Below are 21,431 nucleotides of genomic sequence, written 5' to 3' on the forward strand. Positions count from 1 at the left end.
TGGGCCTACTGTTTATACCAGGTGCTGCTAGTTTTTTGAAAAACCAGGAAAGGAAAGAAAAGCGGTTTAGCGCTGCCTTCAGCCTGGGGCCTGATCCTGGAGACCTGGGATCGAGTCCCATGTCAGGCTCACTGCATGGAGCCTGCTTCTCCCTCTGCCTGTCTCTGTTTCTCATGAATAAATAAATAAAATCTTAAAAAAAAATAAGAATAAAAAAAAAAAAGAAAAAGAAAAACCAGGAAAGAACTGAAACTTCACATACCTAAAGTCAACCTGGGAATGTTGGGAATGTGCAGAACTGATCAAGTGTAACTCTGCTTAGTGCTACAGCCACTACTTCTAATAATGTCTGTTCTGCTTGCACACAACTCACAATCTCAACACTCGGCAGTGCTCATATTTCTGTTTTCCAGAAGCTTATTAATTTGTACTTACCTTGTTTGCTAAATCCTGCAGCAAGTGCAGCATGTACTGGTCTATGACATGCATATTGTTAACAGGAATGGAATCTGTTTCTGGGTTGAAACCAGCGACATTTCCCAAGAGAAAGCGGAGTGTATTCCTGAGCTATTAATATCGAGAAAAAATATGCAGTCAAAAAATATAGGAGGCCTTCAATTCTTACTGAAAAGTTATTTTATTTTTCTATAATTTTTATACAACTCATGTTACTTTCTTAATGGGACATTTTATAAAGATCATTCCTGAGACTACAAATGCAAAAAAAAGAGACTCTCATTTCAGTAGCCGAGTTGTAGAAACCACCACTGGACTTTACACGTGGACTGACATTCATTATATTTCTTCCTAACCTTTTACAGGCAAATCAGCTATTAGTGGCCCAATTTGTTCATCTATATAGGTAAGAGTGTTATTTTCACCTGCTTCACAGGCAAAAATAAAAATAAATGGAATAAAAGGTGAAAGGTCATTGAGCACATGAAAGTATATAAAATTAATTTTGTATTAGGCTATATTTTATAAAATACCAAGTACAGTACATAAAACTTTAGGATTACACTATTAATATTTTTAAACACAAGATATCTTTAAATGCTCACGTGTGGAAACTCATTTTCACTTTTTGTGATACCAAACAAAATGTTCCTCATTTTTTTTTTTTTAAGTTATTTCGCTAACTTTGTATTCAGAAATAGGAAGAAGGGGGACTCTGACCTTGCTAATATCATCTCTGGCAGCATTAAGTACAGACGGGCTGATGGTCACTTCAGTGAAGACGTTGGACTCGGCCACCCACCAGCGCAGGACATCAGCACCATAGGGAGGCTCTGCGCTCTGATCCTTTCAGTGGATGAAAAAGACATAAACGTTTAAATGGCTTTCAATTCATTAGGTGAACAAATGTCTTAGGTATTCCTCTTGAGCACTATCTGAGCACGACACGTGGATAAGATATACCTGCACTGTCATGAAATAAGGGCTAACAACCTCAGGAGTCAGCTGCCTGTGAAAAACAACACTGGGCCGAAGAGTGCACGCTGCAGTCCGGTTGTGTGTGCGGATGTGGGCGAGCCTGACACATCCATGGACTAGCGCTGGTGGCGGGAGCGGGGTCCTGATGCCTCAGCGATGGTGGAGGGGGTCTTGGAAGGGCTGCACTCCCTTCCAGGACTCGCCTTACACAGAGCAAGGATTACTGGACATTAGGATGGCAGTAAAAAGCCAGAGGAGTAAAATAACAGACAAGTAATTTCTTTTCTGAAACTAACTCCAAAATAAATTATCAGCAACCCCAGATTTGTGTTCATTAATGACTTGCTTTAAAGTGTATAATTCCCAAGAATACAATAATGAAACATGAAGTTGCAATCTAAATTTTTTTCTTACACTGTTTCCATGTAACCGTAAATTTTTGTTTTAAGTAAATTTTAACAAATTTTTGAAGTTTAATTTAAAAAAAGGGAGGTGGTGCCTGGGTGGCTCAGTCAGTTAAGCGTCTAACTCTTGATGGTGGCTCAGGTCATGATCTCAGGGTAATGAGATGGAGCCCCATGTGGGCTCCATGCTCAGTGAGGAGTCTGCTTCTCTCTCTCCCTCCTTCCCTCTGCCCCCCTCCCCATGGTCGCGCACACGTGCAGTCTCTAAAATAAATAAATAAATCTTAAAAAAAAAAAATAGGGGACGGATAGCATGGCTCAGGACCTATAATATAGATTCAAACTTGAAATTAGTCAACTGGGCCACAATCCCAGCAGTTCCCTTTTTCATTAAAATCATGTATTATTTAAGAGTCTAGATTTACACTAAATTCTACTCCTGATGCCAATATTACACTGCATGTTAACTAACTAGAATTTAAATAAAAATTTGGGAGGAAAAAAAAGAGTTTAGACTTAAAACATGATAAGTCATTTGCTATTAGCCTAAAAGATAGTTTTGTTGTCATTGTTATTTTACGGTGAAATAACTACATTAAGGTTTTGGCTGCCAACTTAAAATTCTTAAAACAAAAGTTTTAGGGCCACCTGGGTGGCTCAGTGGTTGAATGTCTCCCTTTGGTTCAGGGTGTGATCCCGGGGTCCTGGGATCAAGTCCTGCATCGGACACCCTGCAGGGAGCCTGCTTCTCCCTCTGCCTATGTCTCTGCCTTTCTCTGTGTCTCTCATGAATAAAAAAATCAAAATCTTTAAAAAATAATAAAAAATATTTTAATTAAAAAAAATAAAAACAAAAACAGGGACACCTGGGTGGCTCAGCAGTTAAGCATCTGCCTTCAGCTCATGGCGTGATCCCAGGTCCCGAGATCAAGTCCTACATCGGGTTCCCCGCAGGAAGCCTGCTTCTCCCTTGGCCTGTGTCTCTGTCTTTCATGAGTAAATGGATAAAATCTTAAAAAAAAAAAAAAAAAAAAGTTTTAGAGAACCACCTACTTGTCCTCCATTGATGACCACATCAGGATCAATGACATTCCCAAGAGACTTGGACATCTTTTCTCCCTTTTCTCCAAGGGTAAATCCATGAACGACCACTGTCCTAAGAAGACAAATCAGCCATTTTGATAATAAACACAATTATAATGACCTCATTGAAGATCAATTATAGCTTAAAAAGAGTATCTTAGCTTGACAAAAAAAAAAACAGGATTTTTCTCGACAGATTATGGATGAAAGCTTTTCTTAAAGTCTAAATCTCAGCCGCTTATGTATCAAGATTGATAGAAACTCTCTACTTATACACAGAAAAAAATTTTTTTTTAAGATTTTATTTATTTATTCATGAGAGACATAGAGAGAGAGAGAGAGAGAGAGAGAGAGAGAGAGAGAGAGGCAGAGACACAGGCAGAGAGAGAAGCAGGCTCCATGCAGGGAGCCTGACGTGGGACTCGATCCTGGGCCCTGAGGACCACAACCTGGGCCAAAGGCGGCGCTAAACCGCAGAGCCACCCAGGCTGCCCACACAGAAAAATTTTTGATTTTTACATTCACTACATAAATATTTCCTGAGGGCAGCCCAGGTGGCTCAGCAATTTAGCACCGCCTTCAGCCTAGGGTGTGATCCTGGAGACCCGGGATCAAATCCCATGTCGGGCTCCCTGCATGGAGCCTGCTTCTCCCTCTTCCAGTGTCTGTTCCTCCCTCTCTCTCTCTCTGTCTCTCATGAATAAATACATAAAATATTTAAATAAATAAATAAATTCCTGAGCATTATTATGTATTGATTTTGATCATTAAAACTAACCAGGAAAAAGTATGTCTTAAAAAGAACAGATTATCATTTCAAAATTACTTTCAAAAAGACAATTTGAGGCAAATATAGATCTGTTGTTCTACTCGCTTTTAAAAGCATGTTATAGGGATGCCTGGGTGGCTCAGTGGTTGAGCATCTGCCTTTGGCTCAGGGCGTGATCCCAGGGTCCGGGATCAAGTCCCATATCGGGCTCCCTGCATGGAGCCTGCTTCTCCCTCTGCTGGTGTCTCTGCCCCTCTCTCTCTGTCTCTCTCTGATGAATAAATAAATAAAATCTTTAAAAAAAAAAAATCATGTTATATTAGAAACAAATATGTAAACTGTTCTGGGATGGATTTTCATTGTGAGGCAGCAAAAATCTTAAGCTATTTAAGAATTGTTCTGATTCTCTATCCACTCACTTAAATAAGGAAAATCAATGATCTGTAGCTTATTAAGAATATCTAATCTAATACAATTCACAACAGGAATGTTCATTAATCATTTGTGTATATTATAAGAATATTTGACCTCAAGCTGTCTTCAGTCAACGTAGAATACCATTCTCTACACCCCTGTGTGACAAGTCTTCCCATATTTCAAGATCTAGCTGTTCGCAGATGTCACCACTGTTCCACTCAATGCTGATGTTACTACCTCTTGGGGAACGACAGTGTGTACCAGCAACAAGACTTCTCTGTATTGGCTTTGTCTCTCTTTTTTACTTCAAATTCACTTCTCTCATAAAACAAAAGACTAAGCTAATAAAGGAGGTGTTCTATGTGCAGGCAGTCCTTGGAGATAGGCAGGTCTGGCTCTAGACTAAGCAATAAAGCGAGTCAAGGGAATTTTTTGCTTTCCACTACATTACACTGTACTATATTAAGTGTGCAACAGCGTTATGTCTAAAAAAACAATGTGCAAACTTTAATTTAGAAATACTTTATCACTACAAAATGTTAACTATCACCTGATATTTCAACAAATTGTAATCTTTTTGCTGGAGGAGACTGATGGCTGCTTACTGATCAGGGTGGAGGCAGCTGCCGGCGGGGGTGGCTGGGACAATTTCTTAAAATAAGACAATGAAGCCTGCCACACTGACTCGGCCTTTCATGAACAACTCTGTACCATGTGAGGTTTGATAGCATTTGACCCAGGACAGAATTACTTTCAAAACTGGAGCCAATCCTCTCAAACTCTGCTGCTGTTTTATAAGCTAAATTGATGTAATATTCTATCTAAATCCTTTGTGGTCACTTCAACAATCTTCACAGCCTCTTCACCAGGAGCCGATTCCATTTCAAGACACCACTTTATTTGTCCATCCACGAGAAGCTTTCCTCCTCTGTGAAAGTTGTATCATGAGATTGCACAATTCAGTTCTATCTTCAGACTCCACTTCTGATTCTGGTTCTACTGTTTCCACCACATCTGCAGGTACTTCCTCCATGGAAGTCCTGAGCTTTCAATTTGTAAAAAAAAAAAAAAAAAAATGCAGTATCTGCGAAGCGCAATGAAGTGAGGTGTACCTGTATGTACTGCTCGGGTCAGAGCTTTGCACACTGGCAAGTACCCAGCAGAAGTACTCAGAGTGCGAGGACTTGTTTGGCTTAGGTATAACACTTACTTAAAAGGTGCTTTTTTCCTTGTTGCCACACTCGTTAGTAAAGAAGACTGAAACCAACCACCAAGTTGGTCTTTTCCTTCCAAGTACAAATCTGCTCTTTGGTCGGTACCTCAAAAATTAATATTAAAAAAACAGAGAAGTTAAAGTTAATTACAACTGGAAAATGAAAATAAATATGTATCAAAGTATAAAATAATAAAAAGGAATCGTGTTATTTACTTCTTGTGTCAGGCTATACCTGCACTAGCTAGACTGCATTCACTTGAGCTATTACCCTCACTGCCTGTTTATTGATCAAGATAAAGAGAATAAATGTTGGGAGTATGATCTTCTAACCATAAGCAACTAAAACACTACCTAAATTAGGGACTGATTAATAATAATTACCAATATCAATATTTACAGCCTTTCAAGGTAGTTGGTGAAACCAGTGGAAAAAGATGATGTGGGTCAGGGGTGGGGGAGGAGTTTGGGCGTAGCAAAGCTCTGGACAAATGAAAAAAAAAAATAAAGCTTGTGGAAAATTTTAAAACGAAGGGAAATTTAGTCTTGGATGAGAAGAAATAGGAAGAAAAGTGAAACTCAAGTGCTGGAATATTCTGGAATTACTGTACAACCTCATATAATGAATTATTGGGACTATTTCCTATTTTTGCAAGTTTATTTTTAGTAATGATTTTTTTCTAGGAACTGTACATTCTCACTTCAAGAAATCTGTAAAACACTGAAAAGTCCGAAAAATATAAAATCACATATATCCCACTACCTAGAGATCATCACTTTATTGCATATTTCCTTACAGTACTGTCTGTGCTCATCAACATTGCCAGGAGTTTGTTAGCAAATCAAGACATCTGCCTGCATCCTGCTTTTGTATTTGGCACTTTTAAAATGTAACATGCCCTTAGATGAAACCATACCCACAATTATTTTTCAAAAACATGACTGAATGGCTGCATATCATTCTGTCACATGAATGTGCATCATATTGCTTTAGTCACTTATTGACACAAGGACAATGAGTTACTGTGTCAAATCATGTACTGTTAGAAATAACACTGTAATGAACATCCTCACACACAATTCTTCATCCAGATCTGATTACCTGTACAGGAGAGATACCTATAAATAGAATTTTTTTGGGCAAAAGATAGAAAACCACTCAAAAGCTTTTGATGCATAATGTGAAATCCTTTCCAGGAGTTTGCACCAAATTAATTCCAAAAGCAGTGTACAAAAGGGAGGAATGGTGCCAATTTTTTTTCTATTTTTTTTCTATCTTTTATCCTCTTTTTTCCCCCTGAATAGACCTTTTCTTTAAAAGCTTTATTTACTTAAGTAATCTCTACCCCCAATATGGGGCTGAAACTCATGACCCCAAGATCAGGAATCACATGCTTGGGACACCTGGGTGGCTCAGGGGTTGAGCATCTGCCTTTGGCTTGGGGGCGTGATCCCAGAGTTCCAGGATCAAGTCCCACATCGGAATCCCTGCATGGAGCCTGCTTCTCCCTCTGCCTGTGTCTCTGCCTCTCTCCCTCTGTGTCTCTTATGAATAAATAAATAAATAAAATCTTAAAAAAAAAAAAGTCACATGCTTCTCTGAGTGAGCCAGACAGGCACCCCAGAGCTTTTAGTAAAATAAAAAATCAGAACTTCTTATCGAGGTAGAAATAAACTTGGGAGTTGTAAAATTCCAGGAAAACTGGCAGTTAACCACGTGGGGAAAAGTTAGTATTTCTATAACAGTAACTATCTCTCTTGGGAAAATTATAAAAATTCATATTTAGAGGGAATAATAAAGTGTTCCAAACAACAAACCTCTAAAATTATGATTGAGGGATGGCAGTAAATAAAGAATTAGCAATTAGCAATTAGAATTATTTACAAAAAAATATCCAAGCAAATCAGCCCAAAAAGGGGGAGTAATCTATAATTTTCATTACTAAATTCGTTTAACTTATTAGCTTAATTGATATTTAGCAAAATTACTGTATTTAAGAAGGCCAAGTTGTAGAACCAGCACAAAACCATATTTGTCAAAACCACTGCTTTACCAATGTAACATGCGAAAATAATTTAAACCAAAAATAATTTGTAAAAAATGTTAAAATATAGTTATTAATTTTTAAAATCAGGCTTTTTAAAAGTATTATATATGTTCTTAAAAGGGTGACCTTTTAAAAAAAAGTCATCTATAAATCTAAATTATAAATCTTAGTTTCTCTTTCAAAACATGATCTTTTTTCTATTTACTTCAAGTTATTTCTTTTTATTTGTTAAAAATACAGAGAGGCCCCTGGATGGCTCAGTCAGTTGAGCATCCAACTTTTGGTTTGGCTCAGGTCTTGATCTGAGAGGTCCTGGGATGGAGCCCTGCACTCACCAGGCTGCATGCTCAGCGGGGAGTCTGCTTGGGATTCTTTCCCTCTCCCTCCCCCTCTGCCCCTCCCCTCTTCTTTACAGCATGCTCTCTCTCAAATAAATACGTAAATAAAATCTTAGAAACAAACAGAAATGCAGTAGGATAAGTATTTTAAAACTCGCAACACCTCACCAGGTGAATGGATAAATAAGCTATGGCACATCCAGACAATGGAATATTACTCAGCACTACGAAGAAATGACCCATCAAGCCAGGAAAAGATCTTAAAGAACCACTGATGCATGTTATTAAGTAAAAGAAGTCAATCTGAAAACTACAAACTGTATGACTTCAACTATATAACATTCTGGAAAAGGCACAACTATGGATATTAAAAAGATCAGTGGTTCCCAGGAAAAGAAGGGATGAACAGGTGGAGCAAATTTTTAGTGCAGTGAAACTATTCTGTGAGATACTATAATGGCAGATCTATGTCATCATACGTTTGTCAAAACCCTCAGAACATATGACATGAAGAGTAAACTCTAATGTAGACTGTGGACTCTGGATGATAATTTGTCAGTGGAGGCCCATCAACAGTAAAATGTCCCACTGTAGTGTGGGTTCACAGTGGAGGGGACGGGGGCGGGGGGGGGCACAGTGTATGGGATCTCTGTACTTTCTCTAAAACTGTTCTAAAAAATAAGATCTACTTAAACTTTTCAAAAAAACATTATTTATTTATAAATCACTGTAATAATTAATGCCTTTGGTAAATGTTTAATGAACGATCCACTTAAAAATGCCATTCCCTTTCAGAAAGTGTTCCAGTTTCAGTTTCTGAAGTACTATTGGCCTTGAACTCACAATGCAACAGGGACTTGACCGGGTGTTAAAATTCATAAGCCAAATCTTTCACTGCTATAAAACCCATCAGCGAAAAATAAAACCAGTTCATATGCTGTAATCACCAAATTCGTCTTGTTAAACATCAATAGATACTGATGAAGACTGGTAGCTAAATTAAGCTCGAAATCAAGCTGATTGTATTTTGCAATAATATATTCTTAGGGAAATATGCAGACACTGCATCATTATTAGAATTAATAATTTGAGAATGAAAAGTACAATAACCCTTCTCAGGAAAGCCTCTCTCTCTCTCTCCTCCTCCTCCTCTCTTTTCCTTTAACAGAAAATCACCTTTGCTTATGGCTTTTCAAACTATGAATTTCCTTAGTACCTTGGCTCTTTCCCACTTCATTCTATCTTCTGCAATTTTTTATTGCAAAAAATAAAAGCTCAGGAAAATGGGATAAAATATAAGCGAATTAATCTAATTCTTATTGACTGACTTCATAAGATTTTTGACTGATTGATGGATTTAGGGAGAGAAGAGGAGGAACAGGAGATCTTAGGAGAAAAAATAGAGACTACAGTTTAAAATTGGGCTTATGTATTATCTTTATTATTTTTTTAAATGTATTATCTTTAAAAATAGTTTATGTTCTTCTATGCAGGCAACACACATGTTTAAATGATAAATCAGTCTTCCTTCTTTGAATTAATTACCTAAATACGACAAAAAAATGATATGGTGCTTAGGTGCATTTTACCATTAATTTCATTCAATGAACTATTTCCATCACAAATAATTGGTTAAGAACCTGACACCCTAGAAATAGTATGACTAAGCTCTATCGGTACCACTGAAAGCAGCCAGCGAGGTTTTCATGAGCCTTCATGTAGACTACCCAGTCAATGGCTCAAAGTATAAAGCATACGTGCTGCGTGGAGTAATGTGAAACCACTTCAGAAATTAAAATACAACAATGTCTGTAGCAGCAACTCTCACCAAGGCCAAAAAAGTCAATGCACTCTGATCTATGTAAAAACACTGTTTTGCATATGGTATACTTTTTTTGAAATTCAGGATGCTGCCCCAGCGTAGCAGTAGATAGTAGCGTAGCAGTAGATAATTCTTCCTCCTATTTACAGCACTGCTTAACCTATCTACTTACGTAGTATTATTTGCCTATATTTTCAATGTAATTTAGAAACAAAGTACTTAAACTTGCAGTTTTTTTTCTCTTAGATATGGTAGGAGAGACTTAAGAAATAATAAATTCTAAAAATTATTAAATAAAAACTGCAAGAGATGTTCCTAACAGGTAACTTACTTGTGGCCATTATGAATTACTATATATATTTTAGCTATAATATGGAAGAAATGTGAATTTACATGGATTTTGCTTTTCAAATTCCCCAATTTATTAAAAAGACCCAAATGAACTTATTTACCTACTAGGAGTCATATGTACGTCCTCTCAATAGTGAGGTCCAATACCAGAAGTATACCTCAAGTAAAACTTGGGGACAATCCCCTTCAATCCCCTAAGAATGGTCAGCTGCACAGACCAGCTCCTCTCCCACATTCTCCTGCTCCAGAAAGCAAGCCAGATCTCTTGGGCCAAAGTTGCCCCTTGGCAGCAGAGTGAGGAAGTGTCTGATCCACCCTCACTTCCTTGCCACCTACCTTCCTGTCTTTAATCTCACGTGACTTCAAGCTTTACTTTTTAAATATTTTATTTGGGAGAGAACACAAGAGTGTGAGAGAGCAATAGATAGCGTGAGAACATGTAAGAGACAGAATGTGTGTGAGTGGAGGAGGGGCAGGGGAGATCCCGCTGAGCAGGGAGCCAGACATGAGACTCCATCCCCACACTCTGGGATCATGACCCGAGACGACTGAGCCACCCAGGCACCCCATGACTTCAAGCTTTATTCCGTTTTAGCTCTGGTGTTCACTCGGTATCCTTAAGGTCATCTTCTTAACCATCTAAACACAACCTTGGATATGCGCCTTCTCCTGCCTACCAGGTCTCTCCTTTCTCTTTATTCAGTGAGTTATGAGTGTGCCCAAACTCTGAGTAAGTATAAAATCAGTCAGCTGTCTGTATAGAGGGGGGAAGACCTGTGAAAAGGGAAGGTCGTATAAGAAAAACGAGATCCAAAAATCAGGGTTCCTGAGTTCCAGTCTGATACTACTAAACTATGTGACCATCACCTAACTTGGCTGTAATTTAATCTCATTTCCTGTTCTGAAAAATGACGGGGGTCAGACTTTCAGTGATTTCTCAACTTTACAGAACCAGTGCCTTGAGGCTGCCAAGTGAGTCAAGTAGAATGAGCTGGTCCTAAGGAGAAAGAAAATCCCTGTTTTTAATCAAGCTTCTGTACTGTGGTTCTATATGAAATTTCATTTGGAAAAACAGAAAAAGTTTAAAAATCATTGGCTTAAATGATCTCCAAGACCCCTTCCAGATCTGAAATTATACCATAGCAAGAGATTTTCAATTTTCTTCCCTGCCTCCCCAAAAAAGGTTTTCTTCCAAATAAAGAAAAAAAAGTATTCCTAGATTATAGATTTCCTCTGAGTCACTATTATGTATTTTCAAAACTGCTTGACTGGTTTATAATCTGTTATTTAAAATTACCTGGAAGAACGTAAGACCATGAAGTTCCACTATCAAACCAGATGTCCAAAATATCCTGACCAGGCACATATTCCAAGGCATCAGCACCACCAACCTAATAAGATAATGTGAAAACGCTTTAATCATGCAAAGATCTTTGCATTTAATCATGCAAAGACCAAAAAAAAAAAAGTCTTAAAAAAATCAAATGCTTGTACAAGCATTAAACTCACATTTTAAAATGAAACTTAAAACAGTTCTAAGTAATTTCCAATTCAGTACAACTGTTTTATTTGCATGTAAAAATGATTGTGGCCACCTAATTACACATTTACTAACATAAACTGTTCTCGTTTCATGAAATGATATTCTAATTAGTATTTTTCCACATGTGATACAATCAGTTAACTCTTAATTCAGACCCTACAAATTCCTGACGCCATCAACGTGAGGCACTGCTCTCATACAACTATATCTGCTTAGTCAACTAAATCAGCTAAAAATCAATCTTGGCCCTCAACGAGATAACAAATAACCCTCGTACTCTACTGCTAGATTAAATACCAAACTTCTTCGGTTAAATAGAACCATCTACTCTTAAACTGCACTGACTTCTAAATTACAGTGGAATTAATTTACACTTTACTCCACTGTAAATTAACTTAACATGATGATATAACCACTTTTTATCTCCCAGGAACCCGCATGTTGTAATGAAGTCATGCAGGGCACACAAAGGCTATTAAATATACATGGAAATTCACCTGAGATAAGACTTCTTTAGGAAGAAGTTGCTCAGGAGGAAGAGTCCACCAGACATCACTGCCGTGTTGTTCCACTAGTTTAATAATATGCTCAGTGGTCTGGCTGTTTTAGGGGGAAAAGGCAGAAATGCTCAATGAAATACAGTGATTAATACCAAACATTTTAAATTTAAGAAACAGCTAAAATTAAAAAAGAAAGAAAAAGAATATTTTCCCCTAGCTGCAGAATATTTTTTTTTATCTTTTTGTCCGAACTTTTTTGTTTTTTTAAGACTTAATTTATTCATGAGACACAGAGAGAGAGGCAGAGACACAGGCAGAGGGAGAAGCAGGCTCCATGCAGGGGACCCAATGCAGGACTCGATTCCAGATTCTGAGATCATGCCCTGAGCCAAAGGCAGACGCTCAATCACTGAGCCACCCAGGCAAGGCCACACTAAAGCATGGACTTAGACAGCAAGTATCCAGGCTTATATCCTGACTGCCACTTTTTACATGTATGATCATGCCCAAGGACTAAAACTTCATGGAGGACTAGGCCCAAGGATTAAGACTATGAGCATGCCCAAGACTAACACTTCATGTAGGACCATACACAAGCCCTAAGACTTGATGGATGACCATGCCCAAGTACTAAAACTTCATGTAGGACCATGGCAAGGACTAAAATGTTTCTAAGTCTTGGTTGTTCCCTCTATTAAGAAGAATACAATTCATTCCTTCAAAAATATTTACTGAGAAATTCCAGTACCATAGAATTGTTCTAGAGGTGGAAATATAGCACTTGACAAGGCAGATAAGATTCCTGCACTAATGGAACTTAAACTGTAGTGATCCTAGATGCTTCCCTCAGAATGCCTCTAAACTAAATGCAATGATCCACAAAAAATTTAGCATGGTGCTCGACATACAGTAAACAGCCAATAAATACACATCAAATGAATACTGAAATTGACCATATCTTTGGGAAGATACACAATTATAAATTATTTGAGGGCAGCCCGGGTGGCTCGGCGGTTTAGCATCGCCTTCGGCCCAGGGCATGATCCTGGGGATCCAAGATCGAGTCCCGCATCGGACTCCCTGCGTGGAGCCTCCTTCTCCCTCTGCCTGTTTCTCTGCCTTTCTCGCTCTGTGTGTCACTCATAAACAAATAATAAATATCTTTAAAAAATAAATAAAATTATTTGAAAACTAAAATCAGGGAAAAATTTATACTACATTTTCTCACAGGAGTAATTTATTATCATAGCTTTATTGACATTACAACTTCCTCTAGTTGCTTTCCACTAAGTCAGGGGACATATAATGGTCAAGAGGTGGACCCTGGAACCAGACAGCTTTGGTTTAATTTCCTGACTCTACCATTTACTAGTTATGTGACCCTGGACACAACACTTAACATTTCTGTATCTGTTTGTAAAATGCAAATAATAATAGCATCATCAAGATGGCTATCGGGTATTAATCAAGCTTATATATAAAATGCCTAGAACAATGTCTGGTACATATTAATAAGTATTTACATAAGCATTAGCTATTAAAAATTAGAAAGTAAAAAAAAATAGAAAGTAATTTTGTTAACCCATTACCAAAACACAGGCCCATATTAAAATTTACAGATTAAAATACACATACTAAAGCTAACTTTTGAATTATCTTCCTTTCTACCACATTCCATTAATGTAAGTAACTAAGAATTAAATACAAGCCCATGAGAGTCAATGAACATGGAAAGAGTAGTGCACAGGAGAAGCTTTGCATTCTTAATCTAGATCTGCTTCTCATTATCATTACTATGCAGGGCAAATCATTTAACCTCTTTGGGTCTGACAATTCACAAATAAAATGTTTATAAAAAAAACTGTCTTAGGAAGCAAAATTCTAATGGGTATTACAAATTAGGCTCTCAAAATGGAAATTCGAAATACCTAAATTGGTATACTAGGAAGGATGGTTTGAAAAAGTATAATGTTATCAGCATCTATTTTAAAGAAATTAAAAATGATAATAATGTTAAAATGGGCACAAGTCCATATTTCTTGTAGTCAACACATTTTCAATGGACTTTAACAGTAAAGATAAACTTTTGTGATAGGAGACCATAAAAACTTTGTGCAATAGCTAGTTATATGATAATATTTAGTTACATATTACTATTTTATATAGTTTGCACAGAACATTGTAACAGTTAAGAAAATAGGAAAATACTGGAAAAGAAAATCTGAATAACAACGCTATTTTTCTAAAGGAATCCCCTCTACAGAGATACTAGCAAAGTACATTTACACATACACAATTACAATAGATACAATGCTCATACCAATTCTGAAATTATCATAGAAAAGAATGATTTTAAATATGAGTGTCATATTGACAATTTATTTTCACAATGTAATCATTAGACTGTAGCTTTAGGTAAAACAGTAAAATAAAACAGTGTTTAAAACAGTTTTAGATGTGCTGGAAATAAACAGGTTAAGAACACAAAACTAAAAGCAAATAGTCTGAATTTCATACTAATTTAGGAAATAGAGATATTAGGATTAATGTTATTAATTAAAATAAAAGCATTTATGTGTACATTACACATTGTACTTTTCAAAGCACTTTATTAACAAGCACTATCTAATTAGATTCACAGAAAAAAATCTTTAACAGCTCCTGACAGATACACTGTTCTGTCCCTTGGGGATCCTTCAGTCATGAGCTTAAGTAACAAACAGCGCTGGCCTTAAAACTGTGTGCCCTAAATCATGGTTCAATTCTGTTTTTACTTCTCCATTCGGCTTCTCTAACTCCTCTATAAAGACAACCACGGTAGTTGTAAATGCACACTCCTGTTCTCTGGGGTTTGCTAAGCAAAGGTAGTAAGATTCTATTACCCACGCATAATGAAACCCTGAGCCAGAGATGAAGTTAGGGAAGCAGTCGGTCTCCAGAGATTAGAGTGTTGACAGAACAAGCACCAAGTCCAAAGACCAGATTCTATCAGTCAATTATTACATACTGACAGGAATATCTATTATTTTTCTGAGCTTCAATTTTTGGGAACACTGGGAAAAGCTGTTAGAAAGAAGGCTAGAAAGGTTAGAAAAATTTTATTCTTAAAAAAGGAAAAAGCCCTGTATCTTACTCTGTAACCTTAAGATTATAGATGTTGCCCATCCACCCATTTTAAAAGACAAAATTCACTTTGAGACCAAGTTCTTTTTTTATATCCCTAAGTAGCAGATAATTCAATGAAGTTTTAGAACTATAACAAAAAATACCAAACAATAAAGATCCCAATTTTGCAGTTGACAATTTATATGGCAACTGTAAAATCCTACCAAGTCCAAACCATCTCTAATCTAACTAAACTTGAAGTTTTGTTCTATTTTCTTATAAAGATATTAGTAATCCACTCATATATACAATTTTTCAATGTAAGAAGTATTTTATAAACACCTTATTTGCAAATATACTTTTTAAAAAATCGCATAAGCCTCTTAAGTGAGAAGTTTGATTTTGTTTTTCTTTTTAGTTTACCTAAAGATACGTCTAAAAATGACATAACCACACAATGTTATCTATACCAATTATCTACAATCCTACAGTAGTTATTTTTTTCATCTTCAAAAAAATGTCATAAGTAAAACCACGCACTTTATGTGGTGTAAATGACCCAATATTTTCCCTCATGACATATGCATGTGAATCTGGACAGAAGAATACTTCCTTTCAGTGTCTCCAACAAAAGTACAAAACACTTTAGAAAAGGGAGAGAACCAGTCTGCTTCACTAACAGAGCAAGTCTAATATTTTAGAGCAAGATTTGCTTCCTTACTTTATATCACAAAATATAAAAATATCACGCACTAAATGTACTTTAAAAAGCATTATGTTCTGCAACTCAGTTCTGTTTTAAGATCTTAGGACACTATATTACTTGTATTTTTGAAAACAGAAAAAGGAAGCTAAAGATAATTTTGGAGTTTGAGGATAAAAACAACAAAATTTATTATAAGTAAGAATGCAGAGTTCAAAAGATAACACCCTCACAATCCAAACAAATCAAAATTTAAGTGCACAGATTTGGTATCACAAAGTGAGAACTTTTTCTTGATTTGTACTGATGGTCTGAATGACCCTAAAAAATTGTGCCAGAGAATTTTTAAAACAAAATTTTCAATAAAAATAAACATATACTGACGACCTATAAACTTGAGGTAACTATCCTCGATTGTGAAACAAAGAAAAATTTAACATTAGTTCAAACAAAATCTAAAATGATAATTTGTAAAAGAAATGCAAGTAAATGCTACACAAGTGGCTAAAAGATAGTCATTGTAATACTGTAGCAAAAGTCCAGAAACAGCCAAATGTCAGGATGGGCTACATTTATTTGATTTTCATACACTGGGAACTAGGCAATTATTAAGAGCTAAGCTAGCATTTTAATGGCTGTACGTTCATTCTTCCAAAACTGACTTAGGATTATTTCTTTACATCATCATGGCCCTTTATAATCAACTGTATGAGACATATCTATCTTCATACAAGAGACATTAGTTTTATTTCCTTAAGGATAAATATTTTACAGGCATCACTGTTCATAATGAAACTGAGATTATACTTTAAAAAGTTTTAAAAACAATTTTAAATAATATTTGTTTTAAAAACAATACGTATTTCTTAGTGATATTGAATATTCTTCAGAAAAACATAAAAGGAAAAAGTCAAAACTTATCTTTGGAAATTTAAGAATTCTTGCCTCTTGTTAATAATATCCTGTACTTAACACAGACAGTTAACTTATAACCTACAGATCAGTCTAAATTACTGTTGATAAAAATGGGTGAAACCACTTATCACCACATAATCTATATACTTCCATTTTAATGTTGTATTTCATAAAGCAATAAATCCGTCATAAAACTTTGTACTTTACGTGACGGCCTTATCTAAACACATGCATTACATGTCCCTCCTTAGGTTTCAACCAGTGAAAATCCATGAGGTAAAATGAGCAACTATAACACCATCCAATCATTCTAGACTTTGATATCAACTGAGCTGAAGGCTTATTTAGTGTGTTATCAGAAATTAAGCAGCATTAAGATCACTAAGCAAGAAGAAACTGTTGCTGTCATTCTGTTTCCTGTGTTTTGTCTTTATTAAAGGAAAAATATTAAGGATTGTAAGACAACTTTTCTTCTGCAAGTTACTGGAATAAGAATGAGGTAAGAGTAAATTACTTCCAATATATTTACTAAATTTATACATTTAAGTGTAGAGTACATGAAATTTGAAGGGGGGATTCTATTTTTAACTTAATCCCATACTTATGTGTTAAAGATGGCAGGAAATAATTTTGGAGAAATATTTTATTTACTGAACATTATAACATTTTTTTCACCAAAAGATCATTATTATTAACATGAACAAAAGGTAGTTAAAGCTAGCACTCAGGGGCCCCTGGGTGAGGCAGCTGACTGCGCATCCAACTTGTGATTTCGGGTCAGGTTATGACCCCAGGGTCTTGGAATCAAGAACACACCACCCCCCCACCAACTCCCTCCCACCCACCCCCGACTCTGAGGGCTCTGCCCTCAGCAGAAAATCTGCCTGCAGTTCTCTCTCCCTCTTCCCCATGTGCTCTCGCTCTAAAATTAATAAATCATTTAAAAAAAAAACCCAAAAACAGCATTCAGACTGAACTGGAAATTACTTGATTGCTTCTAGTAAATTTCTCATAATTCCCAGAAATCAGGGGCTAAATTTCCTAAATGTTAGATGATTGCATTAATACTGTCGAATTGATATAATCACCCAAAATAAAGGAAATTTAACAACTTCTTTTCTAGGTGGTGAATGTTTCTAAATTTTACCTTTTTTAATGCTAAAAAGTATTTTTTATTAACTAGGAATAAATTTCTACCTAAATTGTAATGGCAGATTTAGAAAAATCAATAATATTAAAGTCAGAAATGGAATTCTATCTTGAGCAAATACAAATGTGAATATAAAGTACAGATAACATTTACTTCAAATTGAAATTAAACATCAGAGTTTCAAATCTACCAGTCTCTAAGCCTATTTAGAATGTGAATAAAGCAATATTTTCTGTCGTGCAACACGTATAATTAAGGCTTTAACTTACAGACTTTCATCCAGAAAACCAAAAGGAATCCTCTGGTTTGCTTACTGGGGTCATCAAGTGTAACAGCAACTCCATGTGGATTGTGTGCCAATTTCCAGTGGAGATGCTGTTACTTTTGATGGTTACCAACTCACTACAATAGAAAAATCCGAGAAAGACAGAAAATCATAGTCACTTGATTCTAACTTGCTTGCAAAGAAAGAAGATAACCTTTCGTGCTATCTTTAAAAACTGACAAATAATTAAGAATTAATATCTATCTTCTTAAATCAAGTGTCATGTCACATGAAGGACCCAATAATGGAAGAAGATTAGAGTCATCACTAAAAAATAGTGTACAGGAAAATGACCTACGAATTGATAGACAATTTGACTAAGTTTGTCTGTCATTTTTGTAGGCCAATATTCTGTATATCTCTTCTGCTTCAAAATCAGGATTCAACTACTATTGTGCAAGCAAGACAATAGGAGATGCACGGAAAACAATCTGCAATGTAAATGCATGAATGTATCAACTATAAATAAAATATAATAAAAAAAAGAAATAAAAAAATATATAAATAATACCAGATGAAAAATGTGTTTGTGTTTTTCTGACAAAGCTCACATTTATTTCACCTAGCTCAGTGACCACCAATCGACCTATGTACCATTTTATCATCATGATCACAATAGTCCAATAAACCAATTTGCTCACCTCAATCACTCTGAGGCATTTCCCTAAATATCCTGTCCTTAAATACTAAAAAAAATAAAAAATGAGAAACAATGACAATGCCTTAAAACATTCCTTAAAAGAAAACTCTAGTGTGGAATTTTAAACAATACTTGTGTAAATTTACCTAAACTTTAAGGTACTAAGGTAGCAGTGGTTCACATTTGACCACGCTCTCAATTATAAGAACAATGTAAGCAACGATATTTAGGACAAAGAGCCTTAGCTCCAAATTGAAGTAATAATACTGAAGTAGCCGGACAATGATTTCTTGGCCTCTAACCTCTAGATTCTTTTCCTAAAACATACTCTCACTCCTCATGCCTATTTAAAAGTTTGAAATACTTAACCTACTATTCAAGCTTCACTGTAATTTCCCCTAACCAATCTTTCCTGGTGTTTATCTTTCTAAAACCCTCAACACCCTACAGTCCTATTATGGTTCCTATACATGTGTGATGCTTCCCCCTCTCCAAGCCTTCAGTTCCTGCTGATCCCTCTACCTGCAAAATACTTTGCCCAGTTTCCTACCTAATCCTCAAGGCCCTACTCAAATGCCATATTCTCTGAATAAAGCAAATGAGTTGCTTTATGATTCACTATTTGCCCGAGGCGGGGCCTCTAGTTCTTCCCTGAGCCATGTTGCCCTCGGATGTCAGATCACCCATGAAGCAGTCATAAAATGAATATTTAAATTTAAATGGAAGTGGGGCGGCTGGGTGGCTCAGTTGGTCCAACTCTTAATTTTGGCTCAGGTTGTGATCTCAGGGTCAAGGGATCTAGTTCCACATTGAGCTCTGTGCTCAGTGGCTCAGTGGGGAGTCCACTTCAGATTCTCTCTCTCCCTCTCCCTCCCTGGCCTGCTCATAAGCACACATGCGCACGCTCTCAAATAAATAAATCTTTAAAAATAAACAGTAAATTGAATGAAAAGGAACTTTTACACAAAAAACACTAAGAACTACCTATTATGTGGCGATAGATGATTAAAACAAACAAAAATCCCACCCCACTTTAACCAACATTTTAAAACTAAGGTACATGCATTCATAAAATGACCACCTAAAAAAATATGGACAATGCTGACAATGAAAAGCGGAACATTTTTACATAAATTCTGATGAACCCCAAAGGAGGGACATTCAACCCTATGTCTACAATCTCTTAAACTCCCCGTTCTTTACTTACTGGCCTTCATGCCCTCAAAAACCTCCCTGGATCCTCAAGTGATAAAATATGAAAATATTTACCAAATGGGTTCAAACATTTTACTCACGTTAAAACATAGTTTAGCAAAAATTCCATTAACCAAATTAAAATAAAATTACTCAAAGAAAATGAAAACCTAGGATGTATTCCTAAAAGGAACGATTAAAACTCCCCTTTCCATATCTGTTAGTAACAGCAATCCCAAAACCTAATTTCCCAGAAGATAAACTAGCTAGACTATGATCTCCCTATGATCTCAAAGCTGGGACCATGTCGGTCTTGCTCACTGCCTCAAGGAATGTCTAGTGTCTAGGTTAGGAAATACATTTTCTTTCTGCAGTAGAAGCTTTTCTACCCTGCGCTGTTGACTATGTTCATGTACTATCTTTTCAAAAAAAAAAAAAAAAAAACTTAAGGAAAAGAACAAATAGTTCGGAAGGTAATCATCACTAGAATAAATGTAATTTTGTGCATTTAACTATATTACAGTTTCTTAAATTTTAAAGAGTCTATAATTACATAATGTTATTTCTATTGAAAGAGACAGTAGCCTAAAGTAAGAGAGGGACTCTAATTCCTAAAGAAAAATTGCATACCAGGATCCCCTCCTGATGCCTGATTCTAGCACAATGCTACAGGCACACAGAAACAATGAATTCCCATGGAAAAAGGATCAGAGCCTCTGCTTTTAATTATCCAAACTGAAAAAATGTAGTTGTTAAAATTTCAACCATATCAAAGGATCTTTTAAAATTATATTTTACTCCCCTGAAAAGACTGTGATTTTAGAATATGTGATTTAACATATCTCTCTCAATAGTCCATTTTTCTACTTTTGAACAAAACATAGCTCACTTTAAAATGCTAAAAAAACGTAGAAAAAGTTCTACCTGTTGATCAAGAATTCATCTTTTGTCTTGTGATGAAATACAGGGATTGGAACACCCCAAACTCTTTGCCTTGATATACACCAATATGGCCGTCTGTCCATCGTTTCGACCATGGCATTCAGAGCTGATCCAGGAATAAATTTCACTTTTTTTAACAATTCCTGCAATTGATTCACAAATCAAGTCCAGTAAGTGTAAACAGAACAATTTTTCCAGAATTGCCACCATTTAGCCTAGTTCTTTATTTTCAGTGTTTATAGTTATGTACATGTCTCCCCAAAGCCCAAAAAACTACAGTAAAAAGCTACAGATTTCAGAGCAAATGAAGCAAAGTTAAAACACGGCCAGAAAGGATCTAATTAATAACATCAAGAGCAGACTTCACCAGAGAATGTGACCAGAGATTTTATACTAACTTTCAACCACCGTAGGTCAAAACTGGAAATAACAGGGTTAGCAGAAGCATTAAACTTCATTAAACTATAGTCAAAATCCATTGAAACTTGATTTCGATGATAATTTTTCAGTACTTAAGAAATGCGCAATTGTTGTA

General features: G+C 36.0%; 1 protein-coding gene across 1 annotated transcript in view; it reads right to left on the bottom strand.

Annotated features, from left to right (window-relative positions):
* Positions 1–21,431, bottom strand: part of IARS2 (isoleucyl-tRNA synthetase 2, mitochondrial) — a 57,773-nt gene that overhangs the window by 7,917 nt on the left and 28,425 nt on the right. Inside the window, exons 12-18 of the mRNA XM_055334283.1 lie at positions 20,879–21,039; positions 11,920–12,022; positions 11,177–11,270; positions 5,318–5,426; positions 2,892–2,994; positions 1,177–1,302; positions 436–567 (exon numbers count right to left, since the gene is read on the bottom strand). Of these exons, the coding sequence (XP_055190258.1) occupies positions 436–567; positions 1,177–1,302; positions 2,892–2,994; positions 5,318–5,426; positions 11,177–11,270; positions 11,920–12,022; positions 20,879–21,039 (828 nt within the window). The remainder of the gene's footprint in view (positions 1–435; positions 568–1,176; positions 1,303–2,891; positions 2,995–5,317; positions 5,427–11,176; positions 11,271–11,919; positions 12,023–20,878; positions 21,040–21,431) is intronic.

This window comes from Nyctereutes procyonoides, unplaced genomic scaffold (genome assembly GCF_905146905.1).
Source record: "Nyctereutes procyonoides isolate TBG_1078 unplaced genomic scaffold, NYPRO_anot_genome, whole genome shotgun sequence".
Classification (NCBI taxonomy): Eukaryota; Metazoa; Chordata; class Mammalia; order Carnivora; family Canidae; genus Nyctereutes; species Nyctereutes procyonoides.